The sequence below is a fragment of the Myxocyprinus asiaticus genome, chromosome 27 (assembly GCF_019703515.2).
Source record: "Myxocyprinus asiaticus isolate MX2 ecotype Aquarium Trade chromosome 27, UBuf_Myxa_2, whole genome shotgun sequence".
Taxonomy (NCBI): Eukaryota; Metazoa; Chordata; class Actinopteri; order Cypriniformes; family Catostomidae; genus Myxocyprinus; species Myxocyprinus asiaticus.
The window spans coordinates 24871846-24889686 of record NC_059370.1 but is presented as its reverse complement, the minus strand read 5'-3'; the positions used below and the strand labels follow the sequence as shown (position 1 = coordinate 24889686).

Sequence of the window (17841 nt, the reverse complement as noted above, 5' to 3'; positions counted from 1 at the left end):
TCACGTACGCATGTTTTTAAGTTGAATTGTGATTTATAAAGTGGGATGCATTTAGGAACATTTCTTTGTGCGTACGGACCTTTTATAAATCGTTCGTAGGAACATTTACAAAATTGTCGTACGTTCATATTTATGATCATTTTATGAACGTCTTTATAAATGATGCCCCTGGAGTAAACAAGCACTGCAAAATCAGTGGTTGCTTCCGCAGTTGGATTTTTCATGTCACATTTGCTTTTTTTGACACTATAGGTTAGGTTTAAGGTTTAGGGTAGGGAGGTTAGTTTTGCTGATTTAAAACTTGATAGAGCTTTAACCTTAAAAACCTTATCTGTTTGGGAGAAAATTTAACTAGCTTCTGAGGGCCACAGTTTGGACAATTTAACTCTGTAACTGCCGCAAGTATGAAACCACATAATATAATTTAGCAGAAATGTTGCAACTACCACTGTAACATAATTTTCAATAGATTCAGCTGTTAGTTGTATATTGTAAAACAAAACAAAACAATTTAAACAGTAGTATTGGCCAAACAAATTTTTCTTGTTTAATGATTAATCGGTTAATTAAAGTTAGGTCTACTACCTTAAACCATAGGTGAATTATGGACGGGCCAATGGGGCCAGTAGGACCCGAGGGGCCCTGGGATGCAAGGTCTCGCGGCCCATCAACTTTCATAACAAATGTTTACATATGCTTAAATATGTGAGAGTTTATTCAAGGCCCCCTCAACAGGGTCCTGTGATTATGAGGGCCCCCAACTCTCTTATAGGACCCTTTTGCCTAATGACAATTTTTGAGCAACTCTTTGAGCAACCTTATAACGCCGTGCGTATCATATTTGATACATTAATTTCTAAAGCCTCCACATCATCATCACGATGTTTATGAGATGTCTACTGTCTCCTGGTGAAAGTTTTCATGCTGTACTGGAAGTAGTACACCTTGTTATGTAATTTTCCAAAATAGCTACCATCATGTTTTGATGAACTCTTCTTTTTTATATGAAATCTCTGCTGACTTTGTAGTTAAATTAACAATAATATTTATTTTGTTTTTTGTTATTTTTATTTCAAAAGTAGTATTTATTGAATTCAAGTAACATGTGCTTAATGTCTTTATTTTGTAGATCAGGTTTAAAAATATAATTTTCATATGTTAGGCTTTATATGGTTAAGCTTTATTCTTTGTATAAAAGGGTTGTTGAACAAAAACGTTTATTATACTATTCATTGCTATAACTGCATGTTTGCCCTACATTACAAAAAAATAACTTAGGTGGTTGGGAAAAAGAAAATAATGATATTTTACTTTGTGTGTTTCAAAAGTAATGATTAAACTCTGATGTTGAGATGTTGGTCTTAACAAAAAACCTTGTCTGAAAGTTTAAAATAGTTTTAAATGCTTGAAGTTAGAAATTTTTACAGGTTTTACAGTAAGTAGGTATGTATGTAAGTAAGTAAGTAAAGAGCATTTTAAAGGGCTTGTGTGTAAGTTTTGAGAGCTGAAGTTTGAAATTACAAACATTCCAAAACTCGTAGCTCATTTAAATATTCTGTCAATGTAATGTAGTCTTGGGGATTTTTGGACACTTTGAAAAGGCTTACTTAAATCATGCCTTCGCAGGGCTTTTCGATGGAAGAATAATAATGGTAGCCAAGCTGTAGGGACATTCCAAACAGAATTTCCCCGAAAAATGAACAAATAACCACTTTTTTTGAGCCCAACACCTTTCAGCCCTTCAAAGCTCTCACAATGGAGGGTAAAGTCTTTAAAGGAAATAGGGTGTTGGGATGATCACTTCTGAATGGAACGCACCCCATCATTCAGACTAGTTATAAAAGATATAGCAGTGTGAGCTGGAACTGCCTGAACTCTTTGCTGAATTTCACCAAACCCTTGGCCCCTGGGCCCTTACTAGTCATAATCTAGTCATAAACCTGCCTTAAACCATAGTATCTTTATTGACCTCATATAATTAAAGCTCAGTTTGCTATGCTTAGTACTCAGCACATGTAAATAGTAGGTCAAAGATTACATTTGTTATTAAAAGTATTATTGAAATTTTCTGTCATTAAAGGTGTTGGAGAATAGATAATTTTTGCTCTGGGTTTTGAAATTTACCAGATACATTTGATTAGGACTGCATAATGTTGTTTTTTATTTGCTGGTCAACAGCAGAGTCCAGGGTCACTATCCACAATAACTTTTGTTCTTACCTTTCTTCAGTTACACCAGATGGTCTGGGATCTGATTTAGTGAGGCTATGGGCATTAGATCATTGTAAGTGAGGCATAGTCAAGTGCTGTCTACTTGCCTGGTTGCCTCTTGCTATGGTTCCCACTGGCCCTTCTGCTTACTGCTGGGTCTTTGCTTTACAATGGCCCCATGGGTCAGTGACCATCTGAGCATGATATGACCGCCAGAGTGCTACTGTATTTTATGTTCTTGCTTCTCATTTCTTCACATCTTCATTTTAACACTTAAAAATGGATGACTGCTCTATTTGCTAAAACCATGCAAACAACATTTTCAGATATTTTAGGTATTCAGATATTCTTGATTCAAAAGGTTAAATCTTTCTAAAGAATGACAACAACAATTGATTTTGGAGTATATATATATATATATATATATATATATATATATATATATACGTATGTATGTGTGTGTGTGTGTGTGTGTGTGTCCATAAGTTTGATTTCTTTGTATCTCTTTGTAGATGTAATCTTTTTTTTTTTTTTTTATTTAACAGATTGTAATCTTATATGGAGACCGGTTTAGAACCAGACCAGTATGTCTGATCCTCACTTGCCCCTGGCTAATCTAAATTTACCTGAATGTAGTGGGTGCTGTCCAGTACAGTGAAGGATAGAAGTTAGTGTGTTCAGTTGGCCCACTTTACCATTGCACAACATCACACTCACACAAGAAAATAAAATTACCAATGCTATAAACAAAACTACATTTAAATTAATTTACTGAAATATTTTCTGATAGCAAGCACTCTCTTTCTGACAGGAACATTTTGATTCAAATTCACCATTTTTTTTTTTATCCCCAGTCTTATCCAATTACTGTGGCTATATGCAGTAATGCTGAGCAAGTCTTGTCTGTTTCCTCCTTTAGTGCTTTGTCATCCTTATTGTTTCTCTTATCCCCTTTATACTGCTTTAAACTTACAGTGGGGTCTCTAGGCAGATTTGTTTTCGACTTGTGTCTGTGTGTTGACTGCTCCATAAGATAAGATGGAAGACACTTGAGAAGAACTCTTGAAATATCCTTTAACTCACACACCAGTGAAACTCAACCAATCCCCCAGAACATTACTGAATGGTGTTTGGCACAAACCTACCAAGAAACCTCCCAAACAAGGCTCATGAGTGTGTTTTGATCTCTCATAACAAAGCTATTGCAATGAAAGAGAGCAATTTTAGAATCGTGGCTTTTGAATTTGCTTTTGTTGGAAAACGCATATGTCTTATTCTAAGCAGGACTGGGGTGAAGACAATTTCAAGATGGCCAATTAAGAGACATATGGACATTTTACTCAAAATTGCTCAAATTAAAGCAATGTTAAGAGGTTTAGAATCACAAATGTGTTATCCACATTTGCTTCTTGAATGTGAAATTAAATTGACTGCTCTAATGTTGACCAAAACAATAATCTGTAACTGTATAGGCTAAAAAGGTAATAAAAGTATTTTTATTTTATTTTTATTTTTTTTATCAGTGATTGAATGATGAGGTTCATAGCCAAACAAGCACATGTGTTGAAGGAACAAGGTATTTACGAACCTTCTGAGATTAATGATATGAACAGTGCTATCAAAAAAACACAGTTTGTTATGCAACCCTTACTATCTTATTGCCTAATTATTCTTTTAAGTCTAGACAAGGACCTTGATGAACTAAGCAGGAGCGATATCTCTAGAGAACCACATTTTAATATCCTTCTTTATTTCTTTACCCCTCTCTCTCTTTCTCCTTCTCTCTAAGTAGTTGGAGTGGAACTAAGAGTACTGAAAGAGGTGCAGAGAAAGACCGACAGCCGGACAAAGCAAACAAGAACAGACGGAAGACAGAGGAAGAACAGGAAGAGAGAAGTGTAGAAGAGGAGGTACAAGGGAGACACAGCATGAATGTAGCATGGAAGTGAAGGAGCGCAGGCCTTACTGTTCTCTCTCTCGGAGCAGGAGAGAACGAGGGAGAGACGGAGAGAGGAAAGGAGAAAGAGAGGAGGGGGAGAGCTACAGGGAGGGTCCTGGCAACCATCGCAACACAGCCTCCTCATCAGTCCTTACCCAGAAGTCCTATAGCTCCAGTGACACGCTTAAGGCCTTTGATCAGCACCCAGCCACCCAGGGGCTTTATGGACATCGCATGCCAGACATGGTGCCAAGGGACACAGAGGAATGCAAAGCTCCAGGTTAGTGCGCTTTAACATTCAGCATATGGAATGCACACTCTGAAGTCCTTCAGGCTTTATTTTGTACTAAATGTAACTTTTGATTGCTATTTTACAGAAGAAGCATTGAACAAGAAAAAAGTCTTAAATACTCAACAAATAAATAAATAAATAATCAAACAAATAAATGCAAATAAATATAGCTGCAAGCACAAGCACAACTGGTCCATTTCCACCTGGTGGCTTTTGGAAAACAATGCAAGTTGGATTAGAAATTATTCTAAACAATTTTGAAGCAATTTGGGTAAATATAAGAGGACTGTTTTATATTCTGTTGTAAGAGCCACACTTCCTGCTGCCAGGTGGTGGCGCTATGACCATGACCCAAAATAGTCAAATCCATGTGATTAGCCCCCAAGATTAAACATACGTCTAAATGTTTATCTAAATCACACATTGCACACAAAAGATATGAGACACTCCCTGTTTCCCATTTTTCGGCATTAATTTAATGCCTCACCATGGCAACACCGTTCGATATATCAAAATCTGTTTGCAATTTAGTATCTTCAATGTCTTGGGATAATGTTGTCTAAATGTGGTGACAGTCTCATGAATCACCTAGGAGGAGTATTTAAAAGTTAAAAGACTGCAATATTCAAAAAATAAAAAATGGCTGACTTCCTGTTGGGCGGACCTAATGACTATAATTATGAAAGTTGTCTGGCTTGATGAGAACTATATATGTACCAATTTTGGTGACTGTAGGTGAAAATGGGGTGCTACAGAGGCCGTCTTACACACCCATTTAAAGGGGGCGCTACAGAGCCCCCCTACATGCCCATGTGTGAACTTTTGCCCAGACCTAATGGCCAAAGACTCTGAAGTGTGTGCAAAATGCAAAGTGCCTCAAAACACTCAAATATAGGAAGAAAGGAATAATAACTATTAATGTGTTGCCATGGCAATATTAAGATATCAAATATCCCTTTACAAATTTACAATACTACTCTCTAGAAATATGTCCATGTAAAAATTATATGCTCAAATGAAGGATTTTGTGGACATATGTATCAGCATGCACATTTTAAGACTATAGAGCTCTGTCAAGTAATAGTAACTAAAGTTCCCCATGAAAATTAATTAAGTATTTCTTTCTACATCATAAATATGTACTAACATACTAGACTAGTAAGGCATACTGTGGTTTATCATCAAGCTCTAATGTGACTTTGATGATATTTTATCATTTGAAAATTTTATCATTTGAATCCTAACAAACTTCTTTTTGTGAAATATATGCTAAAATAAAGATTTTTTGGGGGGCAAATGTATCAAAATGCACATTTAAGACTGTAGAGTTCTGTCAAGTAATAGTATGGACTATGGACATGTTCCACTAAGTTTTACAGCCAGATATAATTTTTATTGAGATATTTTCTTTATTTAAAAAAAAAAAAAAAATATGATTTGAAAGCTAACAACTGCATATTTTTAGACATATATGCTCAAATGGGGGCTTTATGGGCAATTGTATCAGCATGCACTATTTAAGACTCTGGAGTTTGGTCAAGTAAGAATAACTAAAGTTCATTATGAAAAATCAATAAAGTAAAAATGTGTTTTATCTTTCTAAATTGTAACTAAGCACTAACATACTAGGCTAATATGGCATATTGTGGTTTATCACAAAGCACGAACATGACCTAACTTCACCTTGAGTTCTAACCCAAACATAAGCTAAATCTTCAGCTTTACCTCAAACTCATCCTTAATTTAGAAGTCTAATGTCCTTGGAAAATAATGTCATTATATGTGTTTAAGGTCAGGTACATTTTAGGCCAAAGAACATTAAGAGATTTTGTCACTTTAATGTACTTGTATATTTGAATTGAATGGCCACTAAATAAAATAAAATAAAACTCGATAAAAACTTAAATTTGGTGTGTGTGAGTTTGTATGCAAACGTATTTTCATTTAATTTGATAAAATATACTATCTTGCCAAAAAATAAATAATGAATAAATAAATAAAACTAACTGCACATTCCATTACATTTTTGCAATTACTTTTAACCATCTGGTCTCATGGTCAATTTTTGTGGGCATTTGAAATCAGTTCCCTTCAAGTTCACGCAGGTGTCCTTACTACTGGTGTAGTTTATCACATTAACTATGGGCATGTTCCACAAATTTTGACAACCAGAAATACTTTTTGTCTTAATATTGAGCAATAAATCTATTATTTTATCATTTTAAACCAATTTTGTTGTATTTTTTTATTTTTTTGTGTGCAGTATTTTGCTTTAAATGTGTGCTTGTGCTATATTTATTTAAAATAAATGGCACTTTGTCTGATCTTTTTTATTTAATGCAAAGACATTCATACATTTTTTGAGAGTAGCTTAAGTGTTCACATACATTTTGGGGCCTCCAATATACCATATGCAGTGGCATAAAAAATGATAATTTATAATTAAAATAAAATACAAATATTTAACCAATTAATTTTGGTTTCATGTTAAATACATTGTAAAACAAGACCAAATCTATTAAAATTCAAATAAATTATTAAGAAATTGTTTTACTAATGAAATTATAATAAAATTTCAATGGGTAAAGTCAAATCAAAGCACTTAAAAAATTTGAACACAACAGTTCTCATGCTCTTATTATACTTCTGTATTCATTTTGGGCATATGGAGTACCTTCATTTTGAATTACTGTTTTATTTCCTTCCCCAATAGATGCAAGACTCATTTGCTAATTATTCACAAACTCCTCAAACGATTTTATAAATATTTGATAGTATATCATGATGAGACACGTTTTAACTGGAAGGGTAGGATTCTGCTCATTCAAATGTAATTTCATTACTTATTTGGTTAATTGTACTGTATAGTGCGCTCTGTTACCTTAGGCGGTCACATCTAAGGGGACATCCTTAATGAGCAACCGTGTTTGTGCCTGATCGGCAAAAAAGCAGACCGGGGGAGATTGAGAGATCTTGCCTATTTTCATGATACAAATATTCCATCTTATGAATTTAATAATAGCCTGCCTAAATCATGGCATTTTGCCGTGCATTGATCACAGACTGCAGTCTTACAAAATGTGTATTTCAGATAATGCCCTTATATGGTTATTATTAATGTCAGCACAGAGTTATTTTTCTCCTTGTATATCTTTTTAGTACACTCATTAATTAAATTCCAGTTTATTCATTTTCATGTGATACCTACTCTGTTGGCTTCTAGTTATAAAGCACTCAGCATATGTTAGCAGGTACAAGAATATGGTTTCAAAAGAAAAAATATAGCGTCTCAAGGTGAACTTCAATCTTAAGTGAAACAGTTTCAATTTTCACTTTGTAGTAAATCCTGATTTTTCTGTTGGACTGGGGTACAGCTAAAAACATTTAGATTCAGCTGAACAGAAATGAGTGTGTGTGTGTGTAGTGGATGTGGATGTGTGAATCAAAAGGTCAATGAAGCCAAGGGAATTTAGTAATTTAGTTAAATAAATTACAAATAATGCAAACTGTTAAAGCAAATGCATGAATGAATTAAAATAAAAAGGTTTGTACAGTATGAAAATAAAATTATGATGTTCACTTTAATAATTAATTTATCAGACTAGAACTCTTTAAGACATTTTTATTTTGTTTTATAAATGGTGGTAAAATTCTGTTATACAAAGGTTTAATATTTCTAAATTAAAAGTACAATCTTTGTTTAGCATTTGAATAAAAGCAGAAAATGGACTCTCCACCTTTTTAATCTTGAAATCTTTTTATAATTATGCCTTCAATATCTTCTATTATGTTTTGCCAAAATTGTCTGAAAGGTACTGTTTGTATAAAGCCACTTTGAATCGAGTATTCACTGTTACAAAAACTAATTTTAACATTTTCAATAATTAATGAAAAGATAAATATAAAAATCAAGTACCAAGTGAAAATCAAAACAGGCCAAAAAGAAGTTTTCAATAGTGTTTTCAGATAATTTCTGTTTTCTTTTTTTAATTGTTGATTTGTTTTTTTAATTGTTAATTGTTTAATAAGTCGTCATATTTATTTGTATAGAGTTTTCACAATACACAACGTTACAAAACAGCTTTACAGAAGGTTGGATTGTCTATTCAGATGTTGTGATATTAAGCAGAACAAAAAGCAGATGTAAAACTAAAACTTAAAAAACATAGATATGCCCTGGTGTGAAAGAATAGTCACCACAGAAATTCACAGCTTGAGCTTGAATACAAGAAAGAGTTTAGAAAAGCATGGGAGGATTAAATAGAGTAGGATATGCTGATGAATGTATTTTCAGCAAGTTTGCAGTTATTTTGTTTAATTCTTTTTATGTATGCCGTCTTTGTAGTAAGTATGCCCTTTAAATATTTTAGGCCAGAGTCTCTCACTGAGGCAGCTTGGAATATGCGGCCCTGCTTCTCGTCATGGTCTGAGTTTCTGTGCTGAGACTGGACTCAGTCATCACACACAACTCAGTGGAGTAGGTCATATCCAGAATGCAGGGGGCATTTCTCCAGACTGCGCTATGCTATGGGTGAAGTCAGACGGACGGGACTCCCGGCTGTCCAGTCGGTCCAATTCTGCTTTAACACTCACAGACACAGAGCAGGACAACAAATCGGATCAGGACAATGGTGAGTCCACCTGATTTTCTTTCTCAAATGTAACTTTACATTGAGTGAAACTCACTGAAGATAAATTCTGGTGATATAAGAGTCCTAAACCATAAAAATGGCAAAATACCCCTGAGTAAGTCACAGCAAAGTCACCTTGAGTCATTCAAGGACAAGGACATAATTGGATAGAGGTAACAATCGGTAGCTAATGACTAGTTGAGGTGACATTATTAATGGATCGGCTGGTTATATTTGCAGCCGAAGGGGCACGATGGGAGTTGTAGGCATTTCAGAGAAAATAACATAATTTCCAGAAGCATATGAGCAAACTGTGTTTTGAGCTGCTAGACACTTCCTCTGGGCCTGTGCTGAATCGTAGATGGCTTTGTTAAAGTCACTCATATTCATGTGTGGTTCCACAGGGTGTAGCCGGGCCCGTGAACAAACGCTACACTGGATGAAGTGGGGCCCACTGGTTTGAAGTGCAAATTGGGCTGTGTTGAAAACCCAAATGCCGTATGGACTAGGGATTGCCTTTGAAAAAGCAAATTGTCTATATATGAAATACATGCATGTCAAAGCTCATACATCTGTATTTTTTTTTTTTTTCTGAGGAGGCATTGCAATAGCTTTTTGTCCCCAAGGCAGGCTGTGGTGAGGTTTATTTACTGTTGTTATTGTGTATCTACATGTTTTAGCTTTCAAAAGAAAAAATGTCTCCAGCTGTACCAGGAAAACTGGTAATGTATTTTTTTGATTATTATTATTATTATTATTATTTTCTTATCCACATATTATTGCAGACTTATGCAATATTAGTGGAAAAATAAGGTTTAAAAAAATTATATAATAAATATTATGATGCTTATTTTGTCATGCAATGGTTATTTATTTTTGACAGAATGGATATTTATTATAAAAATGTTACTTTAAACAGATTTTAAAAAATGTATGACTCTAATGTTACTGATTGTAGGCTTAATATTTCTAATGGAGGATCTGTAGTAGCCTATCTCATGCCAACATTCACGGCATTGATCAAAGTAAACTCCATTTGACATGCACACACTTAATTTAAATATCATATTTTACACTACTTACTGCTGCAAACTCCTCATTTGGTCTGATGTAATGTTTATTATAATTGCAGAATTCAGTTGTGAGCAATTTCAGCTCTCTAGTGACTAAATAATAAAAGTATATTTGGATCTATATGCCGTATTTTCACAAGATAGCTGGACACGCCAGATACCCTTGTGGTTTTTTCAAATACTCTTGCTGAAGAGCTTGAAATGTTTATCTTGGTCAGCTCAGACATGAAGGTGACTGATAGCATTTGACCAACATATTCAATGATATTCTTCCTTGTGGAGCTTTCTCTTTTCTCTAGATTGGGGCAGGGTCTTGGTCCGTTCGAGTCAAAATATAATGATGTAGCTGAGAGTAGGCTGTCTGCTTCACAGCACTCCATTAAGAGAATGAGGTCAAGTTTCTCAGCACAGTCGTTAAGCTTCACTCATTCTCAAACTGTCTCTCCCCATCTTTCCTAAATTCTCTTCAGACTTCTATACAAAATATGTTAAAGCTATATATTAAAGCAGTGGCTCTGTACTACATGTACTGTATCCAAGAGATTAGTCATTATTATATAAAGTCATAGACAATGATTATTAATTAGTCAGTTGGCTGTTAAAATGTAAAAAGGGCATTTTTCATCAACAGTTACATTTTGTAGTATCATAGTGTTTGAAATACTTCTAGGGATTTGAAGTCTGTGGTTTTAGGGAAGATTCATCTCTAAAAACCTAAGAGGTTTTCTTATATCATATCTAATAATTCTACAAATATTCTTGATAAAAAGGGGATGATACAATATTCTTGATAAATTTGATGCATAATTCTGACTGATTTGTAGTGATTTGTAGTCCAGGGACTGTAATTGTAGGCCTTTTTTTTGTGAAGAACAATTAGAAATGGTTTAATTTACAGACAAACTGTTAAGCATGTTTAGGTGTGAGATGTGTTTCCACCGAGACCTTATTCAGATTAAAGTAACTGTAGATTGATCAGCATGGCCTGAATCTAGTTGCATGATTGTAGGTATTTTTAATCATTCCTATAAGTTCTGCGTTCATAATTCTGTTGTCACGGTCCGGTCACCTTGTCAGGTTTAGGTTTTACCTGACAGGACCGTGGCAGTATCAGCCTGCCTTTGTGTTTTATATGCCCCTTTGTGTGAGCGCATGGGTCCAGTTCTTTGGACCACCGTACGCGCGTCACCGCCATGCGCTCTCCGGTGATGTCATGGTTCTGTCAACTGGTCAGACTGGGTTTTGTCTGATGAAGACCATGACATCATCGTCCCCTTTCTGTCTTGTGTTTCGTGTTCGTGTTTTGCGTGGGTGCACGGGTCTGGTGATGGGTTATCGCTGTGCACGATTAGCTGCCATGTGCCCTCCGTTGATTTCCATGGGAACCCTGATTGTTTCCATAGGAATGCTGATCATTACAACCTTCAGCTGCGAGCGACACCAGCCCCATGTTGTTTCTCTTATTTAAACCCCCGCGTATATCATGTCCGATGTCACATCATTGTGACTGTTTCTGTTAGTGCAAGCACTAACAGAAGCACCTTACAGATCACCGTCGCCCTTGCCAGTGTTGCACCTGTCTGTTGGAGGAGGATTCCTCGGATCTGTGACCACGTGTCGGGAGAATCACTCACCTGGGCTTGAAACGTACACACCCATCTCACGAACTCTCAACCCTTGCCCGCTTAGCGGTTTCCCTTATTTAGCTTGTTCGAGCTGGCGCAGGAGTGCTTTTTGTGTTGAACATTTAATAAAGACTCATTGACTGTTTTCCCTCTGCTTTTGGGTCCTGTCTTCCCCAGCACCTCTGACATCTGTATTCACAGAATTAATTGCTATTGGTGAATATTAGCAAATTAATCTGCACAGATGAACAAATCAGAATCAATAAATTGAATACTTGCAGTAGTATGATTAAATCAGTAAAAGAACAACAGTACTGTTCCCACAGTAAAACTGTACTCAACCTCTGTTGTGGACCGCTGGATAAAATGTGAATAAACTTGATATACCCATGGCTCAAAATAAATGAGCTGTTTAGTTTGCAAAATATGTACAGTATATTTATGTATATTCAGTATTTCCCACAGAATTTAGTGAGACGGTGGTGGGTGGACATCGGACCCTATAGGTGGGGTCCAGGGGCATACTCCCCTGGAAGATAATTTTGTACATTTTAAAGTTAAATGCATCAGTCTGGTGCACTTTGAGATCAAAATAAGAGGCTATATCTATGAAGAACTTTGTGCTCTTGTAAACAATTTTGTGCTCTAGTAGTAATTTAATCATAAACACATTGCTTGTATAGATATGAATGGTGATGACATGGCAAAAGAAGTCACACCCACAAAGCATTGTAAATGAGAGTTAAAACAGTAGCGTTACTTCAACTTGAATATTTAACATTACACATAGCCTAACTTACATGATGAGCCAACTTGCTCCTCAGATGCTGAAAATATTTACTTTGTCAGAGCCCCTGGTAATAACTTTAACGTTAGATAATTAGCTAACATTAGCTAGCTAGATGTTACGTTACATACGTTATACATTGTATAACGACAAGCAGCCGGATATGTCAGTCGACATAAGCGAGGAGTTAATGTTAACGTTACCTAACTTAGCTAATGTTAGATTAATGTTAATTATCAATGATAACTTCTGCAGTAACGTTATCTCTTTGCTGTCATTCATTGATAATGATAAAATTGTAAACTGACTGGGAGTGAGAGATGCTTTACCCAAGCAACGGCGCAAAACACAACGTTAGAGATCTTTGAGAAGTGCAAACATATTTTCGGTTCATTGTAGGGCTGGGCGATATGGCAAAAAAAATTAAATCTCGATTTTTATCAAACTTATGGACGATTCATGGTTACATTTTTTAAACTTTTAAATGCACTCCAACATGATTCAAACTGTATGTTCTTTATTAGAATGCAAGGCAACCTAGAAATCCAAGTTCTTTTCATTATAGGAAACAAAGGTGTCCAAGAAAAATGTACAAATGCACCAAATGCACCACATTGGGAAGTTGTCAACAAAGTGTAAATGTAAAATAAATTAAAATCTAATAAACCCAGATGTTCAGAAATAATAGAATAAGAAAACTGCTAAATAATTCTTAGCCAGTGTAGGTATTCATTTTATCTAAACCAAGTCTATCTAGAAAGTTATCTAGGAATAAATATCTAGAAATGAAGTTTATCTAGAAAGTACTCATTGTATATCAAGCAATTTGTGTGTATAATCATAAACCCCTGCTGATAGAGACGGTTCACGCCGAGCAGCGCAGCAATATGAAATAATTTATTATTACAATTCAACTCGCAAAGTTTGTAAAAATTATCACTTGCCAAATGTTGGCTATAGATGCAGTACACTTGAAACACGTCATAGAACAAAGCAGTAATTAGCGATCTATCTGAATCATCATGGCAAATGAGCGGCAGATGTTTGATTCTCCCATATATATAGCCTCTCCATGATTTGAAATGAAGCATCCGTAACTGTCACATAACATGCCTTTTTATGGGTAAAAAGAAAAGAAAGGAGACTGTTCATAAACATGTGCACGCCGAGGCCAGTTGTGGTCTTAAGCCGGTGTATATCTGCATGATGGACGAAGCTGAGCTACAGTCACACTTTGTACAATCGTACTGGGAATATTACCGCTGTCTTTTATATCAGTCTCCATGTTGTTAACCTGTCACATTCATTTGGAGTGCGCCACACACGTGCAGCTGATCAGATCGGGAGTAGAATTAAGACAAGCGTTAATTATTTTTCTCTTTATTATTCAGCCTTTGTTGGATATACAATGTATCTAACTTTAGCATTTGCAATATTTTTTTGCAAAATCTCGATTTATTTAAATTAAATTGTGTCAAAACGCAAATTAATCAGAAAAATCTGAAAAACCACCCAACCCTAGTTCATTATGAAACTGTGGTGGGCCAGATTAGACCGGGCCACCACAGTCTAGGTAATTAATGGGAAACACTGATATTTAACAACTAATGGTACAAAACAAGAAATAATTTCACACACACATGGTGTTTTTTAGACTGTTCACAGTGCAAGCCAATGGGACAGCTTGGCAAAACTGGATTGCTGTCATCATATTTACAAAGCTGTCTGTTGAATGCGTATTTGTGCTGTCTAGTTTTGTTACATTGCAACACGGATAAACAGCACCTTTGAAAAGAAAGTAGCAGCAGTAAAACTTATGTGGCTAATGCTCTTAGAACTTCTCGGCTGCAGGGTGATGAACGCAACTTGAAACAGCCTACATCATCCTTATAGCTAACCTGCTACATTTCTCATCTCATTCACTCTCTAGAATCCTATCTTTAAATATTGGTATTTTTAGTGCACTTGTTACTGCTGGTATTTTTTTAAGATTATCACTTTTTTTATGAAGTGCTTGAAGATTTATAGCATGTTTTAAATGCTGGTGGCTCAGGGACCATCCAAACAAGGCTCCTTTCCATATAGGCTATAAAACTGTATTTCAATAAAGGTGCTGTAAGTTGGGTCAAATGAAATTTTGGTAAATAAAGAGGTACAGTTCTTTGATTTCTGTAAGTTTTAACCAGACCTTTGTATGGAATTGCTTTCCTCTCTGATATTAGTTCACCCAAAAATGAAAATTCTCTGTGTATGATGTGTATGTGTATGACTTTCTTTCTTCTGCAGAACACAAATTAAGAATTTTAGAAGAATACGTATTTCAGCTCTGTAGGTCCATACAATGCAAGTGAATGGTAGACAGGCATTTGAAGCTTCAAAAAGCAGATCAAGTCAGCATAAACATAATTCTCCAGTGGTTTAATCAATGTCTTCTGAAGTGATCCAGCTGGTTATGGGTGAGAAGAGACTAAAATATAACTCCTTTTTTACTGTAAATCTTGACAGCATTCTCCTTGGTGATCTTGATTTCAAGCTTGATTACACTTCCTAAAGCGCCACCTAGCACTCTGCGCATGTGTAAATCACTAGAAAGTGTAATCAAGCTTGAAATCATGATCGTACCTAGAGACTGCAATGGCAAAATTTACAGTGAAAAAGGAGTTACATTTTGGTCTGTTTTCACCCAAAAAACTGGATCGCTTCAGAAGACATTGATTAAACCACTGGAGTTCCCTATCTGTCACTCACTCGACGTTGGTGTCGATGTAGTGACACTAGGGGTCACTCTTGGGAGCCCGAGACACCTCTGGTCTTTGATAAAAGGCCAATGGAAATTGGCGAAAATAAGAAAATTGGCATCCGCCTAGGTTCAGCGGTGTCCACTTCACCTTGGTGAAAGACGAAAATGCTGCTACCTTGCGCGGAGATCGCTACCCTCCTACGGAAGGACACGATAGAACCTGTCCCTCCAGCCGAGATGAAGAAAGGGTTTTACAGCCCCTACTTCATTGTACCGAAAAAAAAAAAAAAAAAGGCGGTGGGTTGCGGCCAATCTGGGACCTGCGAGTACCGAACTGGGCTTTACACAGACTCCTGTTCAAGATGCTGACACAAAGACGCATTCTAGCGAGCATCCGGCATCAAGATTGGTTCGCGGCGGTAGACCCGAAGGATGCGTACTTTCACGTCTCGATCCTTCCTCGACACAGACCCTTCCTGCGGTTCGTGTTCTGTCTCCTTGCGTCTTTATGAAGATCGCAGAGGCTGCCCTTGCCCCGTTAAGGGAGGTGGGCATTCACATTCTCAACTATCTCAACAACTGGCTAATCTTAGCTCACTCTCGAGACGTGTTATGCGCACACAGGGACCTGGTGCTCTCACACCTCAGCCGACTAGGGCTTCGGGTCAACTGGGAAAAGAGCAAGCTCCTCCCGGTTCAGAGCATCCCTTTTCTCGGTTTGGAGTTGGACTCAGTCTCCTTGACGGCGCACCTTACGAATGAGCACGCCCAGTCGGTGCTGGCCTGTTTGAAGACGTTCAAACAGAAAACAGCGGTTCCACTGAAATTTTTTCAGAGGCTCCTGGGGCATATGGCATCCTCGGCGGTGGCCACCCCGCTCGGGTTGATGCATATGAGGCCGCTTCAGCACTGGCTCCAGACTCGAGTCCCGAGATGGGCATGGCACCACGGGACACACCGCGTGGCCATTACGTCGGTCTGTCACCGTCTTTTCAGCCCTTGGACCGACCTCTCGTTTCTACAAGCAGGTGTTCCCCTAGAACTGGTCTCTAGGCGCGTCATGGTCACGACAGACGCCTCCAAAACGGGCTGGGGTGCTGTTGGCAACGGGCACGCAGCCGCTGGCCTCTGGACGGGTCCGCGGCTGCGTTGGCACATCAACTGCCTCGAGTTACTGGCAATTCTGCTTGGCAAGCACGTGCTAGTTCGGACAGACAGCACGGCAGCGGTAGCATATGTCAACCTCCAAGGCGGTCTGCGCTCCCACTGTATGTCATAACTCGCCCGCCGTCTCCTCCAACGGAGTCAGCAGCACCTCAAGTCGCTGCAAGCCACTCACATCCCGGGCAACCTCAACACTTCGGTGGACGCGCCGTCACAACAGGTTACCCTCAAGGGAGAGTGGAGACTCCACCTTCAGGTGGTCCAGCTGATTTGGAGTCGATTCAACAGGCACAGGTGCACCTGTTTGCCTCCCAAGAATCCTCCCCACTGCCCGCTCTGGTACGCCCTGACCAAGGCCTTCCTCGACATAGACGCGCTGGCACACAGCTGGTCCTCTGGCATTCGCAAATATGCGTTTTCCCCCAGTGAGCCTGCTTGCACAGACCCTGTGCAAGGTCAGGGAGGACGAGGAGAAGGTCGTCCTGGTAAGCACCCTACTGGCCCGCCCAGACGTGGTGCTCGGCCTCACGCTCCTCACGACAGCTCCCCCCGGGCAAATTCCCCTGAGGAAGGACCTTCTTTCTCAGGGAAGGGGCACCATCCGGCACCCGCGCCCAGACCTCTGGAATCTCCATGTCTGTCCCCTGGACGGGACGCGGAAGACCTAAGCTGTCTCCCACCTGCGATGGTAGACACGTTCACTCAGGCTAGGGCTCCCTCTACGAGGCGCCTGTATGCCTTTAAGTGGCGTCTGTTCGCTAAGTGGTGTTCTTCCCATCGGGAAGACCCCCAGAGATGCGCAGTCAGATCAGTGCTTTCCTTCCTGCAAGAGAGGTTGGAAGGGAGTTGTCCCCTTCCACCTTGAAGGTGTACATTGCTGCCATAGCAGCACACCACGACGCAGTCGACGGTAAGTCCTTAAGGAAGTATGATCTGATCATCAGGTTCCTAAGAGGCACCAGGAGGCTGAATCCCTCCAGGCCGTGCCTTGTTCCCTCATCGGACCTCTGTAGTTTTTCAGGGTCTACAGAGAGCCCCCTTTGAGCTTTGCAGTCAGCCGAGCTTAAGGCACTCTCCTTGAAGACTGCCCTCCTGACTGCGCTCACTTCCATCAAGAGGGTAGGTGACCTGCAAGCGTTCTCTGTCAGCGAAACATGCCTGGAGTTCGGTCCGGGCTATTCTCACGTGATCCTGAGACCCCGACCGGGCTATGTGCCCAAGGTTCCCACCACTCCTTTTAGGGACCAGGTGGTGAACTTGCAAGCGCTGCCCCAGGAGGAGGCAGACCCAGCCCTGTCGTTGCTGTGTCCGGTGCATGCTTTACGCATCTATTTGGATCGCATGCAGAACTTTAGAGTCTCTGAGCAGCTCTTTGTCTGC

The 17841-nt window shown here is 38.5% G+C and overlaps 1 protein-coding gene across 3 annotated transcripts in view; it reads left to right on the top strand.

Annotated features, from left to right (window-relative positions):
* The window catches only part of LOC127417877 (teneurin-3-like), a 209726-nt gene that overhangs the window by 22445 nt on the left and 169440 nt on the right, over positions 1 to 17841 (top strand). Inside the window, exons 2-4 of one of the 3 annotated variants that reach the window (XM_051658120.1) lie at positions 4003 to 4120; positions 4197 to 4429; positions 8812 to 9072. In XM_051658120.1, coding sequence (XP_051514080.1) covers positions 4384 to 4429; positions 8812 to 9072 — 307 coding nt within the window. In that variant the 5' untranslated portion in view covers positions 4003 to 4120; positions 4197 to 4383. Of the gene's footprint in view, positions 1 to 3999; positions 4430 to 8811; positions 9073 to 17841 lie in introns of all 3 variants that reach the window. The other 2 variants (XM_051658119.1, XM_051658118.1) reach the window with 2 other exon arrangements.